The 14,570-nt window shown below is 40.0% G+C and overlaps 1 protein-coding gene across 1 annotated transcript in view; it reads right to left on the bottom strand.

Moving 5' to 3' along the window:
- Positions 1–1,763: 1,763 nt before the first annotated feature.
- Positions 1,764–14,570, bottom strand: part of ANXA7 (annexin A7) — a 31,803-nt gene continuing 18,996 nt past the window's right edge. Inside the window, exons 6-13 of the mRNA XM_049855191.1 lie at positions 12,718–12,820; positions 12,241–12,335; positions 9,737–9,850; positions 9,328–9,498; positions 4,906–5,076; positions 4,751–4,826; positions 2,866–2,978; positions 1,764–2,192 (exon numbers count right to left, since the gene is read on the bottom strand). Coding sequence (XP_049711148.1) covers positions 2,070–2,192; positions 2,866–2,978; positions 4,751–4,826; positions 4,906–5,076; positions 9,328–9,498; positions 9,737–9,850; positions 12,241–12,335; positions 12,718–12,820 — 966 coding nt within the window. The 3' untranslated portion in view covers positions 1,764–2,069. The remainder of the gene's footprint in view (positions 2,193–2,865; positions 2,979–4,750; positions 4,827–4,905; positions 5,077–9,327; positions 9,499–9,736; positions 9,851–12,240; positions 12,336–12,717; positions 12,821–14,570) is intronic.

Genomic DNA, 14,570 nt, shown 5'->3' with positions numbered 1-14,570 from the left:
TATGTCCACACAAAAACTTGTACACAAGTGTTCATAGCATTATTCGTAACAGCCAAAAAGTGGAAACAACCCAAATGTCCATCAACAGATGAATGAATAAACAAGATGTGGTATATATACAATGGAATATTGTTCAGCCATAAAAAGGAATAAACCACTGATACATGCTACAACCTCGAAAACATGCTAATTGAAGGAACTCAAATGCAAAGGGCCATATATTGTATGATTCTATTTATAGGTAAAGGCAAATTCATAGAGACTGAAAGTAGATTAATGGTTGCCAGTAAATAATGAATGGTGGCCAGGAACTAGACGGAGAAGGGAATGAGGAGAGACTGCTAACGGGTACGAAGTTTCTTGTTGGGGTGATGAAAGTGTTCAGAAAATGGCCGTGGTGGTAGTTACATAACTTTGTGAATATACTAAATGCCACTAAATTTTACACTTTAGAGAGAGAACTTTACGGTATGTGAATTCTATCTCAATTTTCTAAACAGTTAAAATATATATTGCTCATATTTTTCCTTTTGCCTTATTACCCTATCCCCTCCTCATCTTTACTAAATCACATCATTTTTATTTTTCAAACCCAGATCGGAATTTAACTTTTTGATGAAACTTAAAAAAAATGAATACATCTGTCTAAGCCTGTTATCCTCCCCCCACGTACCTGTGCTACACTTGCATATATTGTATCTCTCTAAGGACAAGATTTTTGTTTGTTTGTTTAAGGGCAAGATGGCGCCTTATGCGACTTTTCATACCCCTTAATACTTACACAAAACAAATTTGGTCTGTTGAGTTATAATTGATAGCACTCGGCTGCTAACCAAAAGGTTGGTGGTTCAAACACACCAGCCTCTCTGAGGGAGAAAAATGTGAGTCTGTTTCCGTAAAGATTACGGCCTTGAAGACCCTATGGGGCAGTTCTACTATGCCCTATAGGGTCACTATGAGTCAGAATCAATACAATGGCACTGGGTTCATTTTCCCCTCAGTTTTTAGTACAATCTTTCATCAAATCTTATTATTTGGTTTGTGCCAGGGCACTCTGTGTAAAACAAAACAGATAGGGTTCAAGCAGAATTTACAATCTAACATTTACAATTTCTTTGCATCCTCATTTTTATCTGGAATCCCCACTAGATTATAAACCTCCTTCCTTTGCATTTTGCCTTACTGCCTTGTGTAATGTGCCATATACTCAGTAAATAATTGCTCAGTACTGGGGATAAACCAAGAGATTTTGAAGTCACCCTGCTGTATCCTAAGTGATCTCCTGAACGATTTTTCCAAAGAGCTACCATTGAATTCTCCCAAGAAAACGCTTTGAACCTCATTCAGTCACTAGTTGAGCACCTATTATGTCCTTCACTTTCAGGCTCATGGCTAAATTGTGAGTAATTTTGAAATCTTTCATAATTTTTTTATAAAAAATCAAAGACTAATAAAGGTCTTTAAAGAGTTTTAGTAGACATAAAAGTAGTCTATGTATTTTATGCCTATAAATATTTAATCCCTTTTTAAAGTTGCTACAAGTAATACTAATCTATTTTCCATCTGGAAAGTTAAGTGTTTATGAATAAAGAAAATTAATGCAAAATAAGATAGAGATTACTCTTCTAGGTGAAAAAAGCTGAATTCCTGGAAAAGTAACATAGTTTTGACCTACAACCAACTATAACTCCAATGGACCTAGTAAGACTATGAAAGGCAGAGCTCTCAGCAACCTTTTTTCAACTCAATATTATCACACAGAATTAGAGATTGTTGTGATTTTTATTCAATTTGACATCCTGATTAGAATAAGAGCAGTAGGGATTATGCTTTACCAACAATGCGTTACTACACCATTGTGATACGGCTTTACACTGATTGTACACAGAGAAAAAATAACATCAGAATTAAGGCAATAACAACATGTGCAAACCACGCACATTACCCTGACACAGTCCTTCATAAAAAGCTCTTTTGGTTAGGTAATGGTGGATACGGCTACGTGCAGGCCAATCACTGCTTTGAAGGATAAACTCTGGATAGAAAATCCATTCATTAAAAAACTCCTCTTACTGGCCCACAATGGCCAGAAGAAGCCTCCGGTAATCTCCACTGGTGTCACTGGCAATCGCTGTGCCCAGGGTCTTCTGATACATCTGACAGAACATCTGTTTTATTTGTACAAGGTCAATCTGCACAAGAGATGAAGTTTCTGAGGTTAGAAAAAAGTTGCCACAAAGAAAACTGGTATTTATTACAATTATTCTTTAATAGTGAAAGGGTCCTAATTATAATCAAAGCAGAGAAAAAAAAAATTATAGGTGGCATTCATACCAGTGCTAGCATGCCCCAATGAAGGTCTAGTCCACTGCTCTGCAAAAATATTGGATAAAGATGGTACGAGCTTCACTTACTATTCAAAAAACATTTGAGGCTATTTTTAGGTAAAGAGATAATAGGTAATTTTTTAAAAACTCTTTATAATTAATAATTATAAATTTCAAGTCTTTGATATCCAGCAGGATTAATATGCCTAAGTCTTTTACACAGCTTTTTATATAAGCAAAATGAGTATCAAAAGATAAATGTCTTCCACCTTCCCATAAACCAGTTTTCTCCACAGACCTTCTCAAGTAGGAAAATCTCTTGGTATTTCCTTCACCGAGGCATGGTGGTCTGCTTCACCATGCGGGCCGCGATCACAGCACAGGGAAAGTGAATGCTGTGCTTTATACTATCTCTACCAGCAGGGCCAAAGAGAGCTCCTTCTCAACACCACTCCTCAGGAACTGACAACCACCTGAGGAACGTTTAAGTAATCAACACTGAGAATCGAGTAAAACCAGACCAAAGAGAAAGCCTCACCTCGCTTCGAGTGACCACGATCCTGACCAGGGTAGAGTCATCTGTGCCAGCGCCTTTCATAGAATAGTAGAGCCTCTCAGCAAAGAAGGCAGGGCGGTTCAGGGCACACTGCACTGTAAGTGAGAGCTGTTTCAGACACGGAATCATGACTCGACAGACGAGCCCAAGCTCCAGCTTCATTTATCACTTCTGGCCCATTTCGGTTATTTTCTATGTAATCATGTCAGAAATCTGAGGTGAGTTGGAGATGTTCTCCCCCTTGATTTTTCTCAGCACCCATTCTTCTTTCTAGCTCCATCAGACAAGCTACCCTCAATTCTAGAAGACTGCCTCTGGCCAATTAATCCCATGTTCTCTCCACAACTGCAGTGACTTCTTTACATTACCCCTTAAAGGAGAAAATCTTTAACAACAGTGCCCCTGTAACAGCCTATTTAAAGGAATATCGACAGAAACCTGAATTCTAGAAGTCAACTATATAATTTGATAAGAGCTGAATATGAGATAAACTCTAAGAGAAAAAGCAGATTTGAGCAAAGGTCTGAGAATGATGCTCAGAAATCTGACACTTTTTGTGTATAGGGAAATTCACTTAGTCAAGTTTCTTCCTTCAGATGGTAGAGATGTACTAATTCTACATTATTACTGTGGTATGATGGATCGCTTCTGTGTGGCCTTTCTAGCCGTGGTCTTTTAACTCCCACCCAAGTGACTGGGCAGGACTGTGTGATAGCATAACTGTGGCCTATCAAACGGATCGGTCAGTTTTGCTATCCCACTGAGCTGAAAATGAGCCACCCTAGAGGTAGGAAAAAGAAGCTCCCACTACCACCACGGAAGAACAGCCAGCAGTTAGCATGTCCTTTGGACCCAGGATCCCTGTGCTGAGAAGCTCCTGGACCCAGGAGACAGACAGCAAGCTGTAACCCTGAAGACGCCGAGAAGCAGTGGCAGGAGAGACCCGGCAGCAGAAGATGGTGCGGTGGGCTTCCTGGCCCACAGAGAGAGAAAGCTGGGTGCCTATGGCCATTGGCCTAGAACCAGGGAGGGGCACACCTGCAAGCACGGCTGGGAAGAACTCTATCCTTGAGTGCTCCTGAGCCTGAATTGTAACCTGTTACTTCCCTAATAAACCCTATAATCATGAGTATGGTCTGTGAGTTCTGCGTGGCCACTGCAATGAATTATAGAACCCGGTAGAGTGCTGCAGGAGGGACGGTTGGTGTCAGAGTTGGTAAAGATGGTGGGGAGAGGAGGAATGTCTGACCTCCACCTCATAGGAATCAGCCTTGCTTGATTCTCCTTTCCTCTTGTGAAGTTAGAGGAGGTCAGACACTGCCCTCATGCTGTTTTTACAATTACTTTAGCCATAATTACTATCATAATATTTTAAGACATTCTGTTGCTAATATTACTCTCCTTAGCTCAATATTATCCAGAGAAATGAAATTTCCATTTCATTAGACATCTGAATATCAGGACACCAGAAATTGTTTTATAATTTCAAAAGGCAAAAGAGTTTCACTGGGCTGAGTACTTGACAAGTGTTTTTTGGGCTCAAAGCGACTCTTTGCATGGTGGAGCTTGTAGTCCTGGGGGCTCTTCCATTCATTTCTTAAAGGAAAAGGTACAATCTACACTATATTCTTGCATAGTCCTCAAGGGGGGCATACAAAATTAAGGCCAATTAACCCCAAAATAGCCCTATTTGATCACACCACCAACCATTCATCGGGAATTGCATCTAAAAACACAGAATTAGCTCAACCTCTGCCTAAGAAGATTCCAGGAAAGCTATATTAATTACTATCACTTAATGGGAACAACTATTCAAAAGCCCTACTCATTTAAAAAGAAAATAAAGCAAAACATAAAAGTATCTTACCAATAGCCTTCAAACCACTTTCAACATATCCAGAAAACTCACGGCTAATACTGCTCAGCAAATCTCGATTAGCCATCTGCAATAAAAAATTAAAGGGATTAAAATATTTGCACATCTTAAAACAGGGGCCAAATCTTCAAAACAACAGCTCATACCCTGGAATAAGCCTCTACGGTAGCTTTCAGCTGAGGAAAGCTTCTTGTGGCAAGAATCATGTTAAAGCAAGATTCATCTGTCCCTAGTCTCCCCTCACCAGCTTGATAGAGACGTTGAGCATCTTCCTGAGCCATTTGATGGTTTACATTCTGGTTCTCATCACGATTTCCCTGCAAAAGAGGAAGGTAGGAATTGGAAAAAAACAATAGAAGTTCTATTCTTTTTTAAAGTTTAGAGACTACAAAAAAAAAAAAAAAAATCCAGAGACAACAATAAGCAATAAAAAACTAAAATCCATAAAGTCGATTCCGACTCATAGCAACCCTATAGGATAGAACAGAACTGCTTCCAAGGAGCAGCTGGTGGATTCAAACTGCCGACCTTTTGGTTAGCAGCCAAGCTCTCAACCACTGTGCCACCAGGGCTCCATAAGTAATATAAAAAAAAAAATCACTTTTAAATTTAAAGACATAAATTATTAAAGGTTAAATACATAAAGTCTAACTAGAGCTCTATTACACTGTCATCTTTGGACTTTATGATCCATGCTCATGGTTTAATGAAGTCATGTTAAAGTGAAAAATTTTCAGGGTTTTGAGAACTAAATTAAACCGGAAAAGGTTTCCATTAAAAAACAAAAACAAACCTCTACTAGGGTGCAGTGCAAAGGGTTTCTCTTTATATATGGCCTTTCTGGCCCTGGGGATGATGTGCTGGCTACAATCTTGTAAAGAGATTGGACAGTTTACTATGCAAATAAGGTACACAAAACCCATGCAGGATTGGACACTAACTATGCAAATTAGGTGACTGTGGTTCACCAAGGAAATTGGTTAATTTGTGGTCTTGGTGGGAGAAGTAGGCTTATAAAAGGGCTAATCCCACAGAGGTTTTGGGCGGGGCGGGGGGGGACCTCACTATCATCAAGAAGAGCCAGGATCAGAGCATGTCCTTTGGGCCTGGAGTCCCAGTGCTAAGAACCTCCTAGACCTAGGAGACGACACAAGATGGTACGAGTGGCGAGAACCAGGAGACCAGCATGACACGGCTGCTGTGGGCTCATCGACCTGTGGGGCAAGAGAGCTAGAGCTGAGTGCCTTTAGCCAGGAGGGCTTGCTTGTGAAGTGGGGTGCCTCTGGGCACTTGATGGCGGAGCGAAAAGAGCTGTAACATTTGCCTGAGCAGTGTCTGGTGACAGAGGCTGAAAAGAAGCTGCGTTGTCTTGGTTGGAAGTTGTCTTGATTGCTGAACTGTATCCTGTATCTTGTTACTTCCAGGTTGATCCTGATCCTGGATTATAACCTGTTACTTCCCTAATAAACCCATAACTTTGAGTATGGTCTGTGAGTTCTGTGAGGCCACTGCAATGAATTATCGAACCCAGAAGAAAAGTAGAGAGTGCCTTGGGGAGGACGGCTGGTGTCAGAATTGGTAAAAAGGTTGGAGAATGGACCTCTACCTCACAGGAATCTGCTTTGAGCTGATCTTGATTCTCTTCCCTCCTCTTGAAGTTTGACAAGGTCTGATGCTACATCATAGAGGATATAAACTACTAAAATGAAGAATTCTCCTTGTTGTTAGCCGCTGCTGACTCGGTGACTGACTCATGGCAACTCCGTGCATAACAGAATCGGATGGTCCTGGTCCGTAGGGTTTCACTGGCTGATTTTCGTAAATAACTAGGTCTTTCTTTTTTTTTTTTTTCTTCCTATTCCTCTTGGCCTGCAGCTCTGCTGAAACCTGTTCATCATCACAGCAACACAAGCCTCCACTGACAGATGGGTGGTGGCTGCACGTGAGGTGCGCTGGCTGGGAATCAAACTGATCTCCCACATGGAAGGGGAGAATTCTAACCACTAAGCCACCGGTGCCCCTCTATAACACTCCTTACCTGGGATTTAAGGTCAATACGCTTTGTACTGAGTTCCATTTTGTATTCATTTATGCAACTAAAAGGTGTTCAGCACTTACTTGTGCCAGACACCATGCTAGGTGGTGGGGACACAGAGACAAGGTCTCTTGACATCAAGGAATTTAAGTCTAGGGAGGGAGGATGTAATATGGGGCTTCACTGAACTTCCTTTTCTTTGTCCAAGTATAATCTTAGTATCTAAGCAAAAAAAAAGACACATGAGCTTTTTAGAAGAAGCTATAAATAACTCAAGTTTCGCTAGACTGTGCCAATTTGCATATCAAAATCTTTCCTGGGAGAGAAGGAAGGAAGGAGGGAGGAAGCCACAGGCCTAAACAAGAGTTTAAGCTTAGATGATGGCTTAGTTATCCAGTGCTCCTATAACAGAAATACCACACGTGGATGGCTTTAACAAAGAGAAATTCATTCTCTCACAGTCTAGGAGGCTGGAAGTCCCAATTCAGGGTGCCACCTCCAGGGGAAGGCTTTATCTCTCTGTTGGCTCTGGGAGAAGGTCCTTGTCATCAATCTTCCCCAGTCGAAGAGCTTCTCAGGGAAGGAACCCCAGATCCAAAGGATGAGCTGTTCTCCTGGCTGTTATTTCTTGGCGGTATGCGGTCCCCATGTCTCTCTGCCCACTTTTCTTTTTTATATCTCAAAAGAGACTGGATTAAAACACAACCTAATCTTGTAGACTGAGTCCTGCCTCATTAACATAACTCCTGATAATCCCACCTCATTAACATCATAAAGGTAGGATATACAACACATAGGAAAGTCGCATCAGATAACAAAATCATATAACAAAACAGTGGACAATCACACAATACTGGGAATAGTGGACTAGCCAAGTTGACACACATTTTTGGGGGACACAATTCAATTTTATAACAGTCAGTTGAATTCTCTCAAAAATGGAAACAAAAGCCTAAACAAAGAAAAAGTTGCCCCCTAGAGTCTCAGTGCTATGTCTGAGGAACAAAGTGGAGAGGTGTTCCTTGAAGGTAGGGAACTGTCTTCTCAAGTAAAGAGCACTAGGCACAAGGTACAGCCATTTTATAAATGGGTGACTGAGTACAGCACAGGAAAAGGTACTCAGGAAAAACTTCCCAGACTATTGCCTTTAGGTTCAAACACATCACAGAGTCCCATTTTCCTAGAAGGCCACCGCTCTGCTCACTCCCTGGAAGAGGTCCCTTTGCTTCTTAAACTGGCCAGGCTTTGAACCCTGAATAAAGAAAACTCAGCACCCTGTGTGAGGTTTTAAAAATCATCTTTGAGCATTAAATCTCTGTTCCTGCTTTTTTCTTCTTCTGGTTCTTCTTTTCTAATCTTAACTGACTCCTCTCCTATTGCTCTGTTGTAGGTAAATTTAATTTCCTTCAGCCCACTTGCTTACTTTTCTCACTTTCACATCCACATACTTCCCCACACTATTCTTTCTGCAACTACTTCCCTTTACTTTTTTAAAATAATTTATTATAGTTGTTGAGAATATACATAGAAAAACATACACCAATTCAAGTTTCTACATGTACAGTTCAGTGATATTGATTACATTCTTCGAGTTGTGCAGACATTCTCAGCCTCCTTTTGAGTTGTTCCTCCCCTATTGACATGAACTTACTGGCCGCTAAGGTTTCCATCTAATTTTTTGAGTTGCTGTTGTCGATTTGATCCCAGATAGATAGCTCTTAAAAGAGCATAATGCTCAAGGCAGACACTCTTTTCTAGTTAAGCTAAACTACTGCTTGCTTTTAAGAAGACTTCAGGGATATTTCTGGTTTAAGGTTAAAAATTATCTCAGGGCAACAGTTTCGGGGCTCCCTTCACTCTTAAGAGCCCTTCCTCTACTCCGAGATTCCTCAAGACTGACCAAGCTTGTGTACTATCAGAACAGCTAGTAACTCCTGATAGTGAATCAGCATTCTAGTCTTTTGCATCAGCTCTTTCAAAAAATACTCATTATCATCTCATTCCAAGTGTGTTTCTAATATGGCTTCACATACCCTATTTGGAGTACCCCCCTACCACTTCTCCAGCACATCTGGGGATCAGAATAAGGAAGGTGCTAACCCAACATCACTATAAACCCTGAAACATTTTTTGGCATTTCTGGTTCTCCTCACACAGCTCTCACCTTCCCTAGCACTTCCATGGCAGTCCAGCATATCCTCAGTGGGTGGGCAAACTCACCTGGCAGTACTAAGTCTAATGAGAAGCTTAAAAGTACAGATTCATCGCCATTTAGCCACAGAGCCTCGACTTGATTTCTGATTCCATACAACCTTAAGAAGTTAATTTCTGGTTCTTTATGAAAGCCGGATCTGCAGAAATAAACTCAATAATGACTATAAAGGACTCTCTATTTCAGATTCTGTGTTGTTACTCTTAGAGACAGCAAGATTCCAAGGGAGCTAAATAGTAAAAGGACTAAAGAATGCTCACTGGCAATACGGAGTAAAGAATGTTCCCTCCGCCAAGACATAAACATGCATGCTATACTCACCTGGCACATGGATACAAGTAAACGTTCAAAATGCCCTGATGTATCTGACCTAATGTCCTTTTCAAGGTCTCGTCCAAATTCTGATCCATAACATCTGACAATTTCTCGGATTTCCTGATTTGTTCTTGTGCACAAAATCTCAATCAGTACCCGTTCCTGAGTTCCTGCTCCCTACAGGAAATTAAGGATGGAAGAATTATACATAAGAAAAGCAAAACCTCTGAAACTAATTAAATCTTACATTCCATCAAATATTTCTTTGGTCTCCAGAACCAAAAAGCTCTATATATCCAGATGATATGAAATAAGGCATTGATTTAACTATCACTGTAAGTTCAAAACAGCCATAATTTGTAGAGTTTTACATGTGAAATTGGATAAAACAGTCAAAGTAAATGATGTATAGTACCTTCATTGCATTCCGTAAGCTCCAGGCATCATAATACGTGCTTGGCATGAACAGGGCAAGGATCAGTTCTTCCATGTTTCCACTTAACTCTGATTTGAGATCTTTGATTAAATCCTGTTTAATTACAAATAAGTATATTTGCCTATCAAATTTTGTTGCTTAAAAATTTTTTTTGTTGCTTAAATATTTTAAGGAAAAATGGAATTGCTATATGAAAACCTAAACTGGAAACTTAAATGCTCAGAAACAAGTAAATATGTATATTTAAATAAGGAGATATATTTTACTCACTCTATCAATAAACACTTAATAAATTCTTACTGTAGTTCTACCTCTGTACAGGTACTAAGACAAGAGACACATGAAACAAAGAATAATTCAAAGCACCAAAATGATAAATGGATATTTACTTAATACATACAATTGTTTTACGTTCTATGAGGTTGAATAAACCAGCATCGTCTTATTGAAAAGATAAACATCTAAAAAGAGATTATATAAAGCAACCTGTATAATAGCACCAGATAAGCAGCACAGAAATAAAGCTGAAACAGAAAAAGCTTAGAGGGGGCTAAAGAGCTCACAGAAACTTTGAGTCCAGGTCTTGAAGAGTATATAAAAACTCACAGGCAGAAAAGCAGAAGAAAGGTATTTTAGACAAGAAGCAAAAATACAAATAAGGAACAGAGAAGGGGTTCCCAGTCTTAGCCATTGCATTAAAATCATCTGTGGAGCTTTTTAAAAAATATCAACACCCAAAACTAAGACTCAGAGATTCTGTGTGCATGTTTTTAAATATCACAGAAGACTCTGATGCTCACCTAGGGTTGAGAACCACTAGTTCAGCAAAGCTTGTTCATTGGGAACAACAAGAAGACCAATTTTGTTGGGGTCGGGGGGAGGTTTATCTAAATTAGTAAGATAAAGTTGTAAGTATATGCTTGGGTTATTACCTTGGATGTTAAGCTTAAGAAACAAGACTTGCTGGAAGGAACCACTGAAAACTTTTATACAAGAAAATGGCATTAATGCAGCAATAATACACTGGATGGTCTACGATGCCAAAGAGGCTACAGAGGAGAACTTAGAGGCTATTCGAATATTTAGATAAGAATAAAGACCTAGACTTGAGCAATGGAAACTGGGGCAAAAAGGAGATAAAAGACAACTTTAAAGAGTAATTTTACAGATTAGGTCAACAAACATAGTAAATAACTGGCTGCTAGGACAAGGCGGTGCCTGGCATCAATAGGCGCTGAATAAATATTGACTGACTGACTGACTGACTGATAAAGAAGGAAGTGGAACCAAAGATGACTCCACAGCAGACTAGAAGAACAGTATTTTACTGATTAATGAGAAGTCAAGAGAAGAGTGGCTGGGGGAAAGGAAAGTAGGCTGTGAATTTAGTTTTCATTCTAAAGCAATACATGAGAAAATTCAAGATTGTCAATTCAAAATTGACAATACTGAAAAATCCCTTTGTGAGAGAAGTGAGTCTAGGGTTTGTGTGGCATAAGCAACCCTAAGACTAAACGAGTGGATCTGGGCTGGGCAGAGGCAAAGGCCGAGCCTCGACCCCCATTCTAAGAAACATTAACTGGATCCAGAGGACATCTGGGAATTTTTAGGATTCCTATCTACATGGCAAACCAATGCTGCCCAGAATTTCCCTTTATATTTGAGAAGAAATGGTACTTCTTAGCCATAAATCTTGCTGAATTTATACACTGATTTATTCAACAAATTTTTTTTAGTGGCTACTTGTTCCTGTTCCTGCACTTGGTGCTATAAACACGAAGATGACTATAACACAGTTTGCCCTCGCAGAGCTCACAGTTTTGAGAGGCAGGCGGTGAGTGAGGTTAGTGTTGCCAGAGGTTTTTACAAAGTGCTATGGGATCAGTGGAAGCAACAGCTAAATTCTGCCCAGAGCATTGTAAGAAACTTCAGAGAATAGCTGATATTTAAGCTGAATCTTGAAGCAATCTGCCAAGCAGATAAAGAAGAGGAGGTATTCTAGGCCACAAGAATGACATATACAAAGCACAGAGGTATGGAAGACCACAGCATATGCAAGGAATGGCGAAGTCCCGCATAACGGTACTTCAGAATATGTGTAGAGGGAGGGAGACAAGGGGAAGGTGATGCTGAGGCCCAGGAACAAGCAGAGGCTGTATTATGAAAGCTCTGAATCCCACTGTAAGGAGAATGCTGGGAATCAATGATGAATATCAAGCTCTTGATCAAGATCATAATAACAGTCTACCTTCTACTGAATATCTGTCACAAACAAGATGCCAAGTATGACTGTGAGATCAAGGACTACTCTAGAATTAAGGCTTTTAAAAGAAAAAAAGTAAATACATTGCTCGTGAGGTCTCTGAAGTCTAGCTGTCACTACTTTGTACCACAGGTACACAGACAGTATCTAGTCTGACATGAATGTGGAGTTCACGGGTCACTGTTCATGCTCACTCCAGAAAAGAAAAAACAAAACATACCTTGCCATACATGGTCTTAAAAGCTGCTTTAATTTGCTGCCTTTGATCATTGGAACGGCTGGCCACAACATCGATGATTGCCTGCTCGTCTGTCCCTGGAAGAGCCACACGTTTAAGTAAGGACGGAATCTGCTGGGTGCTCCTTCAGCGATTTCTTAGAATGCTTGTAAGTCAGTATGTGCCATATCCAATTGAGGTATTCGCACACAGGCTGACAAACTAGTTTATGACATAAGATTTATCTTTACATTAGAATCAAACCAGGAAAACCAAAGCCACTGCCGCCAAGTCGATTCTCACTCATAGTGACCCCATAGGACAGAGTAGAACTGCCTATGGGGCTTCCAAGGAGCACCTGGTGGATTTGAATTGCCGACCTTTTGGTTAGCAGCCATAGCTCTTAACCACTATGCCACCAGGGTTTCTACATTAGAATCAGCTACTTTAAAGTTATTAGACAAAAATCTGTTTTCTTACCAAAACCCTTCATTGCTTTTCGGAGAATTTCTGCATCTCTCATGGCATCAAAGTTGGAAGCCGGCTGGATTGTTCCTTGAGTGCCCTGAGTCATCGCAGCAGGCTGAAACACGAGGCATAAAATTAAAGTCAGGATTCTCTGCTGACAAGAAGTCAATTTAAGGCTTCCTGAGACATCCCTCTTAGGCAAGGAGGCCAGTGTTTGGGCTTTAGAGTAAGGATATGAAAATTTTATTGTTGTTAGCAGCCACTGAATTGGCCCCCAACTCATGATGACCCCATGTATGATGGGAATTCACCGTTGTGATCCACAGGGTTTCATTGGCCAATTTTTGGAAGTAAATCACCAGGTCTTTCTTCCTAGTCTGTCTTAGTCTGGAAACTCTGCTGAAACCTGTTCAGCATCAACAAACCTCCACTCACTGGGGCGTGAGATACACTGGCTGTGAATCGGACCCAGGTCTCCCACAGAGGTAAGAATTCCACCACTGCACCACCACAGCCTCAGAGCATTTTATTACCCATTGCCCTCGAGTCGATCTCGACTCATAATAGGGCCCATTCTGGAACAGTCAGGAAAGACCTATCCTCCTTCAGGACAGATTTCTCTCCTGCCAACAGATAGCCAGGCACCAAACTTTAACGGGAGAAGATGGTCAAGCTTCTGAAATTAAAGTAAAAATCTTCTTGTGCCTTGGTTTCCTTTTTGGTAGAACAGGGGAAAGGAGATTGATCCCTGGATAGTATGAGATGAGTGGCCGTGTTAGATTTAAAGACAGATTATAATAATGGCTTAGTGATGCAGAACGTGAGCTGCTCAACTACGTTTCGGTCAAGCAATATAATCTTGGTAATATCTCTTCACTTCCTATATGGGGCCCTGATTATTAGACACAAAATAAAACATTTTATAAATAAGGGAAGTGCAAAATAAAATGATGATTGACAATTCTGGGAGGTACAACATTCTTCATCTATTTTATAAGGAAACAAACCAGAAAACAAGACAGGGACTGTATTTTTAAAATACAAATCTATGTGGAAACAGAAAATTGCTATTTGGCAAATACAGTAGTAATTTTTTCAGGCAAGAATCATAAATGGATGCTAAAATTAGAGGGCAAAAGTATGAGGAGAAACTAGATATCTGCAGGGTTTGTAACTTTATAGTGGATGACAAACACCACCTTAACCAAGAGCTCAAAATCAATTATCCCCAGTAATAGAATAAACTGATGATAAGTTGTTCCTGATACGATACACTAGGACACAGCATCATTTCTGTGGTATTCTTGCCAAAAAGGTGAATCTGAATTTAATCATGAGGTAACATCAGACAAACCCGAGTTCAGGGATATTCTACAATGTAATTGGTAGTACTCTTCTGAAGTGTCAACGTTCTGAATGACGAAGACCAAGGAGTTGTCTCAGGTGACAGGAGACTTAAGAGACACGACTACAAATGCAACCTTTGATCCTTGGATTGGATTCTGAGCCAGAAGGAGGACATTAGTGGGACGACTGGTGAAATCTGAATAAGGTCTGTACACTGGTTAACAGTATTTTATCACTGTTAATTCCTGATTTTGACAATTGTATGTCTTTATGTCAGGGGTCAACATTTGAGGAATCTGAATGAAGCATATACATGAATTTTTCGTACTATTTTTGCAACTTTTTCTTAAGTTTGAAATTGTTTCAAAATTAAAAGTTAAAAAATTTTAACTATTTTCAGTTAAAAGCTATGCAACGATGCCACAGTTCTCTTAAAATATTCAAGCCAGGGCTTAGAAGAATGAGACGTTATCCCACCACTTTTTTTTTTTTAATAATGTATTTTACTTTATTACGTA

This window comes from Elephas maximus, chromosome 16 (assembly GCF_024166365.1).
Source record: "Elephas maximus indicus isolate mEleMax1 chromosome 16, mEleMax1 primary haplotype, whole genome shotgun sequence".
Classification (NCBI taxonomy): Eukaryota; Metazoa; Chordata; class Mammalia; order Proboscidea; family Elephantidae; genus Elephas; species Elephas maximus.
The sequence above is the reverse complement of the archived record's forward strand: the minus strand, read 5'-3'. Positions and strand labels throughout refer to the sequence as shown.